This window comes from Lonchura striata, chromosome 6 (assembly GCF_046129695.1).
Source record: "Lonchura striata isolate bLonStr1 chromosome 6, bLonStr1.mat, whole genome shotgun sequence".
Taxonomy (NCBI): Eukaryota; Metazoa; Chordata; class Aves; order Passeriformes; family Estrildidae; genus Lonchura; species Lonchura striata.
In genome coordinates, this window is record NC_134608.1 from 53,117,975 (window position 1) to 53,134,947 (window position 16,973).

The 16,973-nt window shown below is 62.4% G+C and overlaps 1 protein-coding gene across 1 annotated transcript; it reads right to left on the reverse strand.

Annotated features, from left to right (window-relative positions):
• Positions 1-383: 383 nt before the first annotated feature.
• Positions 384-16,734, reverse strand: ZDHHC5 (zDHHC palmitoyltransferase 5). The gene is made up of 12 exons (XM_021556015.3): positions 16,663-16,734; positions 10,433-11,709; positions 4,983-5,104; positions 4,478-4,635; positions 4,220-4,392; positions 4,018-4,120; positions 3,553-3,644; positions 3,340-3,472; positions 2,804-2,927; positions 1,968-2,080; positions 949-1,829; positions 384-649 (listed from the first exon to the last, which is right to left on the reverse strand). The coding sequence occupies exons 2-12, from the start codon at positions 10,534-10,536 to the stop codon at positions 484-486; spliced, it is 2,169 nt and encodes a 722-aa protein (XP_021411690.2). The 5' UTR covers positions 10,537-11,709; positions 16,663-16,734; the 3' UTR covers positions 384-483.
• Positions 16,735-16,973: the final 239 nt, after the last annotated feature.

A 16,973-nucleotide genomic window follows, 5' to 3' on the forward strand; every position in this document is an offset into this window, starting at 1 on the left:
CCCTCCTTTGGGGACAGGGACAAGGTGGGGGGCCCAGGCCCTGAGCAGGGTAGTTTCTTCCTCTCTCTGGGTAAGATATATAATTTCTGCTTCTTTTTTTTTCTTTTAATATTTATATTTATATATATAGATATTTATATATACACACACCTGGTAACTCGGAAAGAGAAAAAAAATAGAATCCGTAACAATAATAATAAAAAAAAGTATTCTGGTTTAAAAACAATCCGTTCCTACCACGCCAGGCGAGCGGGTGATTGCACAAGGCCCACAAGTGGCTGGCGCAGCCGAGGCGGTGCCAGGGCTGCGGTCCCCCCCGAGCCCTCCCCGAGCCCCCCGTGGGTGTGTGCCAGCCCCCGTGGCCTGGGGGGCAGAGGGAGGAGCAGGGGGGACCCACCCGGCTCTCCCGGGAGTCCACAAGCGTCGGCACGGCGGGTCCCTGGGGGCCGCCGGGGAGGAGGGGAGGGGGCGCGGCTCTGCCCCTCATACCGAGATCTCGTAGGTGGTGCCCCCCACACCCGAGACCTTCTTGACACCTCCGCGGGTGGGGCTGCTGAGGGGCACCGGCCCCGGGCCCGGTGGGGCCGAGCCCAGGCTCTTGGGCTGCCCGTTGGACTTGCTGTAGGCTGTTCTCATCTGCACCTCGTCCCTGTGGGAAGGAAGCACAGACATGGGGTCAGAAGGGGGGACAGGTCACTGGCACCCAGTATTGCCACAGCCCTGCCCACCCCAGGGACCACCAGCACCCACGCCGGATTCCAAGGGACCCATGGGGTGACTGAGGAGGTGTGGGAGGCACCAGCTCTCAGAGGAGCAGGAAGATTTCAGTTGCTCTTCCCAGCATCTTTCCCCAGGGAGGGTTGTTCTGCTACCCCAGGGGCTTGGAGGGACACTATGTGGGGGTGTCCCCACAGGCCACAGATGCCCGTGTGCCATCACGGTACTCACTTTGGTGCCAGTAAGGGCTGCAAGGCCACCTCCTCGGTCTCGGGGCCGCCGGCCTGAGAGGCTGTTTTTTGGCTGCTGTAAGACACGGATTTGCCCAGGTGGGGGGCGGCGGGCTGGTCGGGGGAGCCCAGCGAGCGCACCCGCAGAGCCGGGGGGGGCTCGGGCTTGCCGAAGCGGGGCAGGGCCGGGCGGGTGAGCGGGTTCTTGCCCAGGGGCGAGCGCTTCGAATCGTCCGAGGAGGAGCTGGTGCGGGGGGCGTTGCTGGAGCCCGGCGTTGACTGGATGCCCGAGTCTGCCAGCCCCACATCCTCCTCCCGGCCCGGGGCCGGCGGCTGCTGCAGCAGCTTCTCCCGCTCCTGGATGGAGGCCACGATGTGGCGGGAGAGATTGTCATAGCGCACGGGCGAGGGCTCGCGTGGCGCCGCGTGCTTGGGGGAGGCAGCGCTGGCGAAGCGGCCGTGCAGGTCGGTCTCTCGCTGCTGGGCGATGCGGGCCGACAGGAAGGGCGAGGTGTAGCCCACCGGCGGCTCGGGCTCCGGGCCCGCCTGCACCGACTCGAAGTCGGGGCTGTCGGAGGGCGTGAGCAGGCTGTCGTACGAGAGGCTGCCGTTGCGCGTCTGGTTCACCAGGCTCTTGTAGGAGGTGGAGGTGGTGCCCTCTGAGCGGATAGACTGCAGGTGGCCCGTCTCAAAGCCCGTGCCCTGGGCTGACTTGAGGCTGGAGGAGCGGGAGCCACTGGAGAGAGGGTCAAAGTGGAAGCTCTTGCCAAAGGTGGGTGAGCGGAAGCTCTCTGGTTCCAGGCTTGGCTCTGAGCGGTAGCTGGGCTTGTGGCCGCTGTCACAGATGGAGTTGGGCTCCTTCAGGCTGTTCACTCGGCTCAGCTGAGGGGCAGAGGGACAGCAAAGAATGACCATGGGGCCTCCTCATGGAGTTCCCAATGCATGCCCTAAACCCTTCCCACATTAGGAATGGGGTGGCATCCCCTCAGGGCTGGTCCCCTGTGCTGGGCTCAGCCTTACCTTGGCACTGGTGGAGTGGGGCAGGGCCGCCGAGCTGCTGCTGCTGCTGTAACCGGGCCGGTACTTGTACATGGTGGGAGTCGGGGGGCTGTCCTTGCTTAGCAAGCCGCTGTCTGCGCCGGGAGAGAGGGGCACGCTCAGCGCGGCTGCGGGCAAGGAACGCGCCGAGCCCCACCTTCCCTGCCTCAGAACCGACTCCGAGCCTGGGGCCGACAGACCAGGGACAGGGACGGGCTGCAGGGGAGGTGCACTGGGGTGGGAGAGACAGACCAGGAGGAAGGATTCTCCCCACAGCCACATGTGTGGGGCTGGCACTTCCGTGCCCCTGCGGCAGCCCCGGCTGGGTGACACCTTGGGGGTGCACGGCACGGGGGTGTCAGGGAGCTCAATGGGAAGCAGACACACCACAGGCCTCACCGGGCAGCAGACCCCAGACAGGGCTGGGAGAGCTGTGGGGTCTCCAGCTGCTGCAGAAAGCAACTGCCACAGGCTCTGCCCATCACATCCCACCTCTGGCCAGGCCCACACGGAGCCAGACATAGATGCTCTGTGCCGCTGAGCCAGGCCCGCCACCACTTCACCTCCTCCATCCTGGCAGCACGGTGGCTGCAAGGCACAGCTCCTGGTGGCTTCAGGCAGCGTCATGCTGGCTCGGCCTCCGGCAGAGCTGACTGTGAGCATCCCCCGCAGGCTTCTCCAAGTGCAAGGGGCCACAGACACCAGCCCAGGAATGCCGACGTGCTCCAGGTCTGCCCTATGGCCCTCGCTCCTGGTCTGCCTGCTGCAGCCCTGGGCTCCCCTCCCAGCGGCTGCCAGGGCCCTGGTGCCCTCCTTACCCTCAGTGGTGGCCAGGGTTAAGTGTGTCCTCAGGCCCGTGTAGCGGCTGAGGTCGGGCTTAGGTGGGGGTGGCGGCTCGGCGTCAGCAGACTGGCTCTCCGTCACCTCCAGGCTCCCCTTGGACTGCAGAGACAAAGCGCAGGCAGGGTCAGGAGGGGCCGAGGCCTCAGCCCCCCCGGGCTGGCAGGGCATGGACAGTGGCGCTGGGGGCTCCCGCTGCTTCCCGGGCCATCTGACAGAACAGGGGGCAGTGCGTGCCCCGGGTGGGTGCTGGAAGTGCCAAGGAGGGGGAACCTGCAGATGGTGAGGAAGGATGGGACCAGTAAGGGCAATGGAGGGGGCAAAGCCTCATGTGGTCACTGCCACATGGGAGGAGGACAGTTTCCATGCCACGGGGACACAGAACAAGACGACATGGAGGGGGACAGGGAACGTGACCAGGCTCACTCGGTTCTCTACTCACGGATGCAGGCTTGCACCCCTGGGCTCCGTGGAGGGCCCCAGCGCAGGCAGCGCTGGTCCCCACCTTCCTCACCTTTGTCCTTTTCAGCTCTGTCTGGATACCATTGTCCATGATCTTGACAGTGATCTGTCCATCCGACACCTCGGGCCGCAGGAACGGGGGTCTCACCAGCACTGTCTGCTCAGCCTTGGGGCGCCCAAGGTACCTGGGGAGCAGGGAGAGGAAGGTCAGGGCCTGAAGCCTGGGATGGAGCAGTTTTTCCAGGGATGCAGAGGCCAGGCTCACCTGGGTGCTGGGGAGCTGCAGAGGACCCGGCTGACGTTCTTACAGCAACCATTGGTGAAGGGGTTGACGCCCCCGCGGAACTTGCCTGTCACCTGTTGGACAAAGGAGTGTCACAGCCAGCCACGCCAGCTCCCTAAGGACAACCCCCCAGGACCAGGATGGAGAACTCCAAGACCCTGCTCCTTTTCCTGGTGCCTGTTTCAGTGCTCACATATCCTTGAGGGGGTCAGGTCTCCTCAATTTCGCCTCCTGGGCCCCTAGAGTGCCCACCTGTCTCCATCCTCTGACTGCACCCCCATGGATGCAGCTGCCTCTCAGCCACCCTGTGCTCTACCTCCCCAGCTCAGGGGCCTCACCCAGTTTTAGTCCAGCCTGTCCACACCCATCCTCTCCAGGGAAATCCCAAAATGTATCCATAGGTGGCCTGGCCAGGCTGGCAGTCCCCCGACAGTCCCCTGGACGTACCTGTTCGTTGGTAGTGCGGCCCCTGGCCACGAGCACCACATGGAAGCCTGTCAGGCCAGCGACGGGAATGAAGAAGAGCCCAGCCACGCACATCACCACCATCCTGCCGCAGCCAGCTAAGGAGCAGCCACAGCCCCGCTCTGCACCGCGCTGCCCCCAGACCCCCGCACCCCCTGCCCGCTCACGCTGCCCAGGAGGATACGTGACGGCCATGCGGACGCCGGAGAGCTCCTCCACCTGGTACAGGACGTAGAGCAGCCCGAAGCCGAAGACGCCCATGATGTGCGTGGTGAGCGACAGCAGGAAGAGGAAGAAGTAGCGGTAGTTGCGCCGCCCGATGCAGTTGTTGACCCAGGGGCAGTGGTGGTCGAACTCCTGCCGGGGATGGGGCTCGGTGAGGGGGTGCTCCCGGGGCTCCCTACCCCGCGGGGGGCTGGCGGAGGCCCCGGCAGCTCCTCACCTCCACGCAGTTGTCGCAGACGCTGCAGTGGGAGCAGCGCGGCGGGCGGTAGAAGCGGCAGGTCGCGCACCACTTCATGCGCACCTGGATGCCCTTGATCTCCACAGTCTTGTACAGCGGGGCCCGGAAATCGTCCTCTTTGTCCTCGTCCTCCTCAGCTGATGGGGACACCCCGGCACGGCATCAGGGCCTGGCCAGCCCCTGCCTGCCCGAGCCGAAGGCTCCCGGCATCACCTTCCTGTCCCCTGGCACAGGGACAGCCAGGGAGCCCCAAACACAGGGGCTCTCCCAGACCCTGCTCCAGGATCTTGACACTGCCTGAGCCCCAGGGACCCAACATGGGATGCTGAACCCAGAGCTGCCATCCCTGTAGCGCTTGTCACTGCCTGATCCCACTGGGCAGGGCAAGGAAGGCTCCTCGCCAGCCTTTTGGGACCCAGAAATTCCCTTTACCTCGGAGGAAGGGTGCGAAGAGGCAGCTCTTCCCAGCCAGAGCCAGACTCACCTCGTGGGAATATGCCTGGGTCCATGAAGGTGGCCATGCTGAAGTTGGCCAGTACAAAGAGGAAGACGACGGCATTGTAGGCAGGGATGATGGGGGACACGTAGAGACTGAGCCCCGGGCACCTGCGGGCACAGCAGCCGTGAGACCCTCGGACTCCTCACTTGTGTCACTCCTGCCACCTCCCTGCAGTGCATCCCACACCCACACTGCAGCCACTGCTGCAGCACAGCCTGACCCCAGACTGGGGAGCACCTTGGGGCCACAGTAGGATGTGCTCCAGGCATCCTTCAGGGACCAAAACTCCCCTTTGGGATCCAACTGGAGGGTTCTACAGAATAGTGGTGCTAGGAACAGAGAAAACCAGGCCAATGGCATGGGGGGCACCCAGAGGACCTGCCAGAAAGCACAATGTCATCCTCCCTGTGTCCCACCAGCTGCTCAGGGGCAGAGGGGACCCTGTGAGGGAGGGAACATGAAACCAGCACCAGCTTTGGTGCCTCCAGAGTCACTCATGCTCCTCACATCCCAGGGACAGCTCTAGCATGACATGGGGACCCCAACCAGCACCCAGCTCCTCCAAAAAGCCTGTGGCAGCACAGTGAGGGAATCACCCTGCTCCCTCCTGCCCCAGCAGGCAGGCTCAGGACAGTGGGCTTCCCCCTTGCAGGCGCCAGCGTAATTCCCTAATCTGCTTTGCTGCTGGGATTTAATCCCACAGATCTAGGGCAGCATCTGTCCCTCTCTTCCCCCCACCGGGCTAAGTGCCGATGGATTTAGGTGGCCGGAGCAGCATGGGGCTAGGCGGGCAGGGCGACATATGGTGCCAGCGCCGTAATCCCCCGCAGGTTGGGGTGAAGGGGCAGGCGCTGGCCCTGTCCCCTCCTCCACCACCACCCACAGAGCCGGGTCCCATTGCCGGGTGAGGCAGCCCCGTCCTTGTCACAGCAGGTCTGAGAGCCATGGCAATGCTCCAGCTGGGAACGAGCCCTTGGTGCAGGGCTCTGTCCCAGTTCAGTGCCCTGACAGGGCAGCGGGGCACTCCTGGGTGAGGAGCAGCAGCTGTGCCAGGGGGACTGCCCCAGGAGGGCAGGAGAAGCGGGCACACCCTTCCAGCACACACCTGGCAGCACAGAGGCCGAGGTGGGCAGGGCGCTCCCAGCACCAGGCACTGCTCCGTGCCCCTGGGAGGGTGGGAATCATCAGTGGGACCTGGTCTCACAGGCCAAGGCTGAGGCTGTCCCCATCCAGGCACAGGGATGAGAGAGCAGGAGGGCAGACTTTTTGTTGCAGGACATCCCTGGCAAGGAGGACAGCATGGCCAAGCCACCCACCACACTATTCTTCCTCCTCCTCCTCCTCTCTGGTTCCCCCAGGCCCCACACACCACATCAAGCTCCTCCTGCAGACCACCTTCCCGAAAGCCTCTTCCTCCCTCATTCCTGAGGAGCCGCCCTGCTGGGCACCCTGGCTGCTGCCTCCCTGCTCCATATCAGGCTGGCATCTCCTGGGATGGCATCTCCTGGGATGGCATCCCAGCATCTCCCGGCCCAGCCCCCCGAGCTCTGCCCCGGGCTGGGGAGCGGCTCCTCAAGCGGCCATGCCGGCCCTGCTGCCTCCTCTGGAAGCCAGCCAGGAGGATTCTGCATAGGAGGAGTCCTCTCCAATCTGTGCCCCAAAACCCTCGGAGAGCAGTGCTGGAGGCACAGGACCTACAGAACAGCACCAGGCCACAGCCCGAGCAAAGGATGAATCACGGAGTCATGGAATGACGGAATTGTTCAGGTTGGAAAAACCCTCCAAGACCGATTCCAACTGCTTCCCCAGCACTGTCAGGGCCACCATTGAAACATGTCCCCAAGTGCCACAGCCACATGTTCTTTGGTGACTCCATCACTGGCCTGGGCTGAACAACCCTTTCCATGCGGAAATTTTGTCTAACATCCAAACTAAACCTCTCCTGGCACCACCTGAGGCTACTTCCTCTTGTCCCATCACTTGTTCTTTGGGAGAAGAGCCCAACCCCACCTGGCCACACCCTCCTGTCAGGGGGTTGTAGAGAGTGAGGACACACCAGAACCGAGGACCCCATGTCCCTGAGCTGAGCTCCTACTCCACTTGAGAGAAGCCTCCCTGGCTCTGCTCTCTGCTGACAGAGAGGGCCAGGGGGCTCAGAGGAGGAAATGCCCTTCCAGGAACTGTGTAGAAGGAGCTCCTCTTTCCAGGAAGGGAAATCCCAGCCCAAATGTATGCTTGAAAGAGATGGAGGGGAGCCAGGAAGACCCATGCCCGGGCAGCCATCCCAAACAGAGAACAGCCAACAGCCAGGCTGAGCCAAGCACATGGCCTGGATCCTGAGAGACAGAGCCCAGGGAGGCAGGGAAGGATCCAGCTGCCTCAGAAAGCTCTGGGGCACACAGAGAGGGAAGGACCAGGGGAAGTTAACATCTCTGTGCTGTCCCAGCAGCCAGTCCTTCCTGGAGGGACACAGTGCTCCTGGGGCAGGACAGTGCCCAGCAGGTCCCTGGGCTCAGACACACTGACAAGATCCTGGGTAGGATTCACGGGCCAGGGCAAGCACAAGACCCTCCCTAAGGAACACCAGGACCTGCTGCTTTCCCGGCTCCCTCACACACAGGGACCCCTATGCTGTGGGAATCCCCCTGGAGCCAGACTACCTGGTGGCACCATGCTGGTGACCCCAAAGCCATGGAGTCACATCCTGGGATCATCCCCACCCGCTGGAGGGATCAGGGTCCTCCACAGGGAGCAAAGGTGCTGCCCATCCCTGAGGGAACCTCCTTATCAGGAGAGTGATGTGTTCCTGCTTTTTGCTCTCCTGAACAGAGTGTGGGGCTGCAGGCCCTGCCTGGACCCCAGGGCACATGGGGCAGGAGAACGAGGAGCAGGAGGGAGGCTCCTCACCATCACCAGCCACGCAGGTCCCGCATCACCCATCGGGTTCCCCCTCAGGATCGGGATGCAACACACTCATGGCCAGAGGAGCTGTCGGGACTTGTCCCTGGCAGCAGATGAGAGGACTTGGGGAACCTCAGGCACCATGAGTCACACCAGGATGAGACGGGATTTTGGCTACCAGTCACACCCGGAGAAGCCTGTCCCTCCCTGCTGGCATCCCTTCCCCAGCCCCTCAGGCCCTGCACTCTCCCAGGCACAGCCTCCCCTCCTGCCTGCTCCCTGGGACTCGGACCCACCGGCTCTCCAGCTCCCCAAAGGCCTCGGCACAAACACAATCCCTGCTCGCCCTGACCCTCACACAAGTTTGGATGTGACTGGGAGCGGGCATGACACTGTGTCCCAGTGGCACTGCCAGCCCCAGGGAGGGGACAATGAACCCGAGAGCCAGCTGCACCAGGAGCTGGGACCAGTCAGTGGGGAGATGCAGGAATGGACAAATGGACCCCAAGGGGCAATTTCCATCCTAAATCAGCACCCATCTGAGAGCCCAGCAAGCCTGAGACCCCCACGCATCCCAGGGGGAGGCAGGAACATCCCCTTTCCTGCTGCCCCCCCCTCCAGGGCAACCGGCCTCATTTCCACAGCCACGTGCTCAGCAGCAGTTCCTAATTAAATTAATCAATTAAAGAGAGTTCTTGGCCCAGAGATACAAATCCTGGATGGACCAAAAGGCATCCTGTGGATAGGCTGGAAGCAATGCAACTGGAGCCTTAAGAGCTGTGCCGACCCCTGGCTGCTCCCTGTTTTGGGGAGGCCTCCAAGAGCCCATCCTCACAGCTTCCATTGCACTTCCCAAAGGACCAGCCTTAGGTCAGATGCTGGCAGGGGGAAGGGGTTCAGCAGCCGGTCTGCTGCTGACCAGGCAGGAAGGGGCACAGTGGCCCCCAGGACCACGCAGCAGGCCAACCTCGAGCCCCACGTCCCTGCCAACCTTCTCCAGCACCAGGCAGACCCTGTCCCACAGGAGCCATCCCACGGGGAGCAGCGCGGCTCCCTCACAGCCGAGCCGGTGTGAACGCCGTGCCTGGGGTTTAAAGGGATGTTCCGAAGTCGGATAAACAACATCGCTGACCTGCAATTGCAGCGACCTGCCCAGGTGTTCCTGCCCCGGCCAAACCTGCTCCGCGGCGCCAGCTCCGGCGCTGCTTCTCACCGCCCGCTGATAAGCGGCTGCTCCCGGCACTGCTGGCACCCACGGCTGGGATGGGCTCGGGGTCCAGCTGTCCAGCAGCCACTGTGCCAAAACAGAGCCAGCCTGTCCCCTAAGGTCACACACAGGGTGGCACACGCAGCTCGGAGGGCACCGCCTGTTCCTTCTGCTTCTTCTTCATCCCCCTGGCACAGGAGGAACAGTCAGGGACTTCCACAAGCATCTGGCAGCCTGGAGCAGCCAAATCCCGAGCCTGGGAGCCTGGTGACCACTCGGTGTCCCAGAAGGGGACAGCCACATGCTGCTGAGTGACACTGCCAGCTGCACCGGGCGTTGGATGGGGCGAACCAACCCTGCTCCCCTCTTTGGTCATCAAGTTCCTCCGTCCCTGCCCAGTGGCTGCCAAAGCCACACTGACCTTCCCACCATCAATGGCTCCTTCCCAGGGAATGGCAGCACCCATGGCACCTGTCCCTTTGGCCTCCCGCAGCTCCAGCTGATTCCTGTGGCCCCAGCAGGAAAACCCCAGGGAGCAGGAGAGGCTCCCTGAAGCAGAGAGTGGATGTCCTTCCCACACCCTGCCAGAACCCCAAACACAGCTCAACTGAGACCCCGGGGATGCCCTGCAGGATTTGGTGGCCATTCCAGCTGCCATGCTCTGGTTTTCCTGCCTGGCACACTGTGCCATAGTGCCAGCCACTCTCTGCCAGACTCCCTCAGCACCTCGAGGTTCTGCTCCCCGGCCTGTCACCCCCTGGGCATGTCACCAAAGGCACATGTCACCAGGCAGGGAAGAGCAGCAGCCCAGGGATGTCACCACGCCTCTCCAGTACACAGCACCATCTCCCAGCATGGTGGCCCCCCAAAGCCCCAGTGACCAGCTGGCCATTTCCCTGGTGGCCTCTCCAGGGACGTGGAACCCTCGTTGCCCTAGGGCAGGGGACTGAACACAGCACAAGGGTCAGAGTTCTCCGCCCTGAACTTTCCTTTATGGCTCACAAATCGATTATGAAACTAAAAATAACACGTGTCCTGCCCCAGCCCACCAATCCACCTCGCCTGGCTCCAAAGGAGAAAGTGAGCCATGCGTTTTCCACCCACAGGTCACAAACCAGTTCTCAACCCAGCTGACCTGGAGCTGAGTGGTGCCTCACCAGGACTGCCAGCATTCAATTTCCCCTGGGAAAACTCATGGAGTGAAATGGCTCCCGCTGTGGCTGCAGCACCCAGAGGACAATATCCCCTTCCCTTTGAGAGGAAATCCCAGCTCCTGTCCCCTGTCCTCACCAGCCCTCCCCGCTCTGGCCCAGCAGCTGGGACTCACGTGAAGGCGAAGAAGAGGGTGGTGGCTCCCACTAGGAAGATGGCAGCAGCGGAGACCGGGACGTATTTGCTGGGTTTGAATCTCTTTCCAGAGGCTGCTGGCATGTTGGAGCTGTGGTGGGGGGTCCGCCCCGCAGCATAGCCCAGGCCCCAGGGGACTCAGAGCAGGATGAGAAGGGGAGGGGGACAGGGACTGACCCCTACCCTGCCCCCGTGCCTGCTCCTGGGGCGAGCTCTGACCGGGGCGGACAGTCCGGAGAAGGGTCTGGAGCGGGAGGCCCAGGAGAGGAGCCCACTCTAAGCTCTGACCCGTGAGAGCTCACAAGCGCAGGGAAGGAGGGTTAAAAACATTAAAAATTCACAACAGAGAAGGGATTTGGGCTTAGGACAACCGTTGGAGTGGGAATGCTGAGAGCCCTTCCAAGCCTCAGTCCAGGCAGCAGCCTACAGGGAACAGGACTCCCACAGGTAGGCTCTGAAGGGAGGGAATTCCCCAGGCTCGGGCAGGGTGCTTCCCAGCCAGCCAGCACCCCGAGAAGAGCACAGGATCAGCGAACTGCTTGCAAAAAAGCCACTCTGGGAGCCTCAGGGCAGCCACTTCTCCTTTTTAATCCGCCTCGGCTGTGCCGCAGCCCCCGGTGCTGCACGGGAGGAGGGGGTGGTCTCCAAGCAATCCCAGCTTCCTCACGGAGCTGCCGTGTCTCCTCCTCCTCCCCTCGCTGGAGGGGTCACGGAAACACTCTCCCTGATTTCACCGGGATCTGGGGCTGGCTGGCGGTGGCTGTTTAATTTTATTTATTTCTCTCTTGTCTGTTAAAGCCGAGGAACAGCTGGTGCAAGGTTGAGCTGTAAATCCTTTCTTTCGAGGGGGGCGGAGGGGAAGGTCTGGCGGATTGTGGGTTTTCCTACTTGCTCCTTTCTCCTGACCCCCCAGGCCCTTCCATGGGCTCAGTATCCACTTGGCAGTTGGGGAGCAACAGGAATTTCATTAAATCTTCTCTGCAGCAACCATTTCCCAGCAGGTGAATGAAAAGGGGGTGTTCAGGGAGCGTCTTTACAACCCCAGCAGACACCAAAGGGTGGAAGTGGGGCTGAGCAGCTCTGTCTCACCCATGGCCCGGGCAGTGAAGGGGGAAACCTCAGTTTGTTCCAAACAGCTCCATTTTTCCCTTCCCCTTCCTTTGTTAAAATCCTTCTTCATTCATCCATCCATCCGTCTTTTAAAAAAAAAACTACATAAAACCATTAAAACTCCAGGTCTGGTGTGCCACAGCTCACCTGGAAAAAACAACAACAGAAATTAGCATGGCGAGAGAAGGGATGGAGCCGGCTGTCATTAGCCACAGCAGCCTGGCCACGGCGCCTCCCGTCCCAGCCCAGGGGCACTGCCTGCTGCAGGAACACCAAGCCATCCCCTCTACCACTGAGAAACCCACCCTGAGCCCTGGAAGGACTGGAGGGATACCGTGAATTTCTTCCTGCAGCTCCAGCTCAAATCCCAGCACCAGTGAGAGCTGGCTCCCTCAGGGGCAGGGGCTGAGCACAGACTCCAGGATTTAACATAAGGGTGAACACCACAGGAGGAAAAAACATCCAGGAATCTCACGCCCTTCCCTGGAGGGCAGCAGACAGGAGAGGCCCATGGAAAACACCAATCCCATGATCAGAGGTGGCCATTGCAGCTCCAGATTCATCAGGAACTGCAGCACCAGGACAAGGAGGAGTGGATTTGAAATGACAGAGCTCAGGGCTGGAAAGGATATTGGGAAGAAATCCTTCCCTGTGAGGGTGCTGAGGCCCTGGCGCAGGTATCCCAGAGGAGCTGTGGATGCCACATTCCTGGAAGTGTCCAAGGCCAGGCTCGATGGGATAGTGGAAGGCGTCCCTGCCCATGGCCCTGACCTGCCCCAAGCAGCCACAAGCCCATCATCCATCATATCCCACCAGTTCCTGCTGCTACAGCCACCACTCCTCACCTCGTCACTGTCTGTCACCTTGCTGCCTCCGTGGCACTGCAGGTCCGAGCGCAGCCTACAGCTCACTCCTTTCTCCCTTTCAGCTTTCTCTGCCTCCCCAGTTTCTCCTTCGGGGTGGGCAGGGAGCTCTCTAGCGCTGACTAAACGTGGGTGAAGGTTGGGAGAGCTGCAGCACCCAATTAAAGGCAGCTTTAATGACAAGGATGTGTTACCACCAAGAGGGTTCAGCCCCAGCTCACGGCCACTCTGCCTGACTCACCCAGGAACAGCTCCTGCCACTCGGCCTCTGCAGGACCGAAGCTCAACTTCCCACTCCAAGGTTTCCCTGCCCTTGGGAGTGAAAGGAAATGTGGGGCCAATGCTGTGCCCAGCAGGGAATGTGCAGGTTTCACCTGGCAGCAGTTCCTGAGAGGAGCAAATTGAACAGTAACACCAGGGAAAGCTGTTTTCCATAGCAGGAACAGAGTTCCCTGGAGAGCAGCCGTTTCCCAGCCCCGCTCTGCCTGTTCGGGGAAGAGCCCAACACCCCACAGAGCCGAGCCCAACAGCAATTCCAGGGATGGGCTATCGGAAGTCCAGGCCTGACATCACGGCTGATTGCTTTAGCAGGAGCAATCTGCTCCCAGAGCACCCAGCCCTTTGAACGCTCCGCCATGGAGGCACAGCCACACCTCGGGCTCAAACAGACGCTGCCAGGCAGAAGGAGCTGTTCCCTGATAATTCCTCCTCCAGAGATCCCCACCCTGCCCTCACAGGGTGCCATGGGCATGCGCTTCGTGGCCCTGCTCTGTCCCAGCCCTCCCAGCCAGAGATCCAGGCACTCCAGCCCTTCCACTGGGTGATCTCTGTGGAGCTGCGCATGCAAGAGCCAGCTCCCCATGGAATCAGGTACCCATGGGACAGCCCCACGAGCAGGGGGAGAGCCCCAGTGCTGTCATTAGGGACATCCCAGTGAGAAGCGATGCAAATGCATCCCTGCTTCAGCTGCCTGTGCCCAGAATAACTCCACAACTCATCAAACAGGAGCCCATTCCAGCTCCCAGAGCACCACACTGCTCCTGGGAATGCCTTCCTGATCCCCCTGGCATGCTGAAACCCCGCAGGACTCCCCAGCCCCAGCCCTGCTGCAGAGGCCTGGGCAGAAGCTGTCAAAGTGCAGCACAGTGTGCCAGGATTTCTGCTCTGCAATCCTTAAGGGGTCCAGGAAAAATATAAGGAAAATCCACCTCAAATTCCCACAGATTACAGTAATTCAGGTCACAATTCTCCCAAACACACATATTCTTTCCCAGCCATCCCCTTTCCCAGCCCTACAACCTGCCCACTTCTGGTCAACCAACCCTTCCTTTCCCTCCACCTTTGCCCCAAATTCCCTGTCTCACTGGCCACTTTGTCCCTATCCACAAAGCCCACTCAGACTTCCCTGCTCCAAAGAGCCCCCAACTCATCTTGCTTACCTGTGGCCTACACGGGCTTTGCTCCTGCCTTCCATTCCTTTCCCTCTGCCAATTCCAGCCCAGCAACTCCTCCTCTCCCACTGCTCCTCCAGACCTCCCCTGCTCCTTCCTCCCACAGCGCCTGTGTCACTGCTCACTCCACCTTCCCTCACCCTCAGAAATTCCACCTGGTTTTCCCATCCCAGCACCTTCCTTTCGGAGCACTTTCTCAGTTCCACTCTGCTCAGCCACCTCCTGAGCAGACATCTCCACTCTCCAGGGTTTCCCTCCACTCTTACAAGGGAGCTGCTCCTGTTTGCTTCATCTCCATTTCTGGGGATTTCTTTTAATTCCAAATCCCCTCCCTCAAGATAAGTGCAAGCACGACTGCTGCCACCTTCCATTTCTCTGAGCCTGTGTCTCCTTTTCTTGGTTCAAGGCCCTGTAAAGCCTCACAGATTTCCTCCTTTTCCTCCCCTCCCAGCCCTGTGCTCCTCCTTCCCTGCTTCCCACCCCACTCTGCTCATCTGCTCCAGCCCCTCTCCAGCCTTCCCACATGTAGACAGGTGCTCCATGCTTTTTCCTTTCTGGAGCATGAGGCGCTCCACACCTCTGCTGTGATGGGGACACACGTGTCTCCAACTCCCAACATTCCCTCCACCCTCACTTCAGCTCCTCACTCTGCTCCCGTCCAGGAAGGAGGAAATGCATCAACCACCATGGCTCCTGCCACCACGGCACAGGCAGGACAGAGTTCCCTCCCGGTTACCGGCTCCCAAACCTGCGCCGCCCGCTGGGATCCGCAGCTCCCGACCCACCCCGGTCCAGCCGAGTTCCCATGGCACAGGGCAAACACACAAACAATTCCTTCCACGTGAGGCAACTCCCAGACAGGGCAGATCCCAGCTGCACGGAGATGGGATGTGCTTCACCTGTTCCCACATTGTTTTGATTGGCTGCACCCCAAAATTCCACAGAGCCATTCCAGAGCTCGCTGCCTGGCACCATGAGTGAGGGGCATCCAGGGAACAAGGACCTCCCACCTCCCTCTGCAGCTCCCTCTGCTCACCCTGTCCTGTACGACCAGCTAACACTTCACACTCCAAAATCCATCAGAGGAAGTGCAAATTTTCCCAAACCTGGCACTGTGGCCAGAGCAATGCCAGTGTGAGATCCCCACTGGTCACTGCCCTGTGTCCAAACCAGAGCACCTGCCCCAGCAGAGCAGTCTGGAGACACTTCCCTGCTCTTAATTCCAAAGGAGGATGCACAGCAATGTATGTTTGGCCACCCCTCAGCTCCAGGGGCATCCTGCACACCCGCCTTTCTCCCAGGTGAATGTACAGAAGGGTCAACACAGAACATGGAGAAATATTCCACTGCAGACAGCCAGAAGGCTGGAATCACTCCATGCTTATCTCCTGCCCAGGGCTTACACCGCTCCCATCCTCCTTCCCCAGCCCATCCCTCTGGTTTACAGGGGATTAGCCCCATTTTATGGGCAAAGCAGGAGGAACAATGCCTTATCCATTGAGGCCGCATCCCAACGGGCCCCACAGCAGCAAGGACAGCGCCAGCCTCTTGTCACTGTGTTAGGAGACACCGGGCACAGCAACAGGTGGGAATGTCCCCAAACAGGCCCCTCGCAGGGGAGTTCAAGGTCTCCCCTTGGACCCACACAACCACCACCCTCTCCAATGCCAGACGGGGCTCCCGGCCTCGGGAACCAACGGGAATAAATGCCTGCTAAAGCAGCACCTGGGCCCGGCGGAAGGACGGTGATAACTGGATTAAGCTCAGAAAGAAGCTCCAAGATAACTCCCACTCTGATAGAGACAAGGCTCTGGCTGTACTTCACACACCCCAAAAAACCCGAGCAGCCCCTAGTGCGGAGAATCCCTGAAGCCCAAATCCAGCCGAGTGCCGGGGCGGGAGCCGGCAGATCCGGGGGAACCACTTCCCAGAGCCACGGGGAGCACAGGGCAGCCGATCCCCTCCCCAGTCGGCGCGGTGAGGGGGGCGGAACCCCGAGGCTGGGGACCGGCACAGCTCAGGATTTTGGGAATCTGGGAATGCTGAGGAAAGGCCAGGCTGGACCGCTGCCAGCGCTGCCCAAAGCCGGAGCAGGGCCGGTACCGGTGCCGTGAAGAGAGGCCGTGCTGTAAACTCCCCTGGACCGCGGCACAGGGGCCGAGCTCCGGTGCCCCAAAGCAGCGCAGGGCGGCGCTCCCGGGGGCACCGGGGCCAGGCCGGGTGCGGGACAGCGCACGAGTCCCCGGGGGCTCCCTGCGGCCGCTCCCCGGCCCCGGGCGGTTTCCAGGCGGGGAACGAGCCCCGCTCCGGTGCGCTCGCCCCGCACCGTGCGCAGGGGCGGCCCCGGCCCGCGGGGCGCCGCTCCCCGCCAGCCCCGCACCGCCGCTCCCTCAGCCCCCGGCCCGGCTCCCCGCGGCACAGGAGGAGGTCCCGGTGCCGGCGGCGCCGCGGGCACGGCGGCCGGGGCAGGAGGAAGCGGCGCTCCCGTGCAGAGGCACCGCGGCCAGCGGGCAGGCGGCCGTGCGGAACGGCGGAGCGGGGCCGCGGCCAGAGGGGCGGGCCGGGCGGGGGTCGGTGCCCGCTGGGGCGGCGGGCAGGAGGGTCCGCGGCGCCGTGAGGGGGCACGGCCCGAGCCGCGCGCGGGAGGAGCCGCGGGGGCAGCGGCGCGGCGGGGGCGGTGGCGGCCGGGCCGCGGCGAGGGGCGCGAGGGAGCGTCGGGCCGGGGAGGCGGCGGCGGTGCCGGAGCGGCGGGGTCCCGGCGGGGCGGCGCGGCCCACGTGACTCACCGGCAGGAGGCCGCGCGCGGCGGCGGCTCCGGGCTCGGACGGCGGCGGCTGCGGCGGGCGGGACGTCACGCGCGCGCGTGCGCACCGCGCCCCCCCGCGCGCCTCCATTGGCCGCCTCCCGCCGGCCCGCCCCGGCCGCGGCGGCGCGCATGCGCATGGCAGAGGAGCGGGCGTGCGCGTTCACGCCGCGGTGGGCGGGGCCACGGCCGGAGCCTCTGCGCGTGCGCGGGACGTACCACAGTGGGCGCCGTAGGGGGCGGCCGGGACCGGGCCCGGCGCGCGGGGAGCCCGGGCCGGCAATCCCCGCTCCC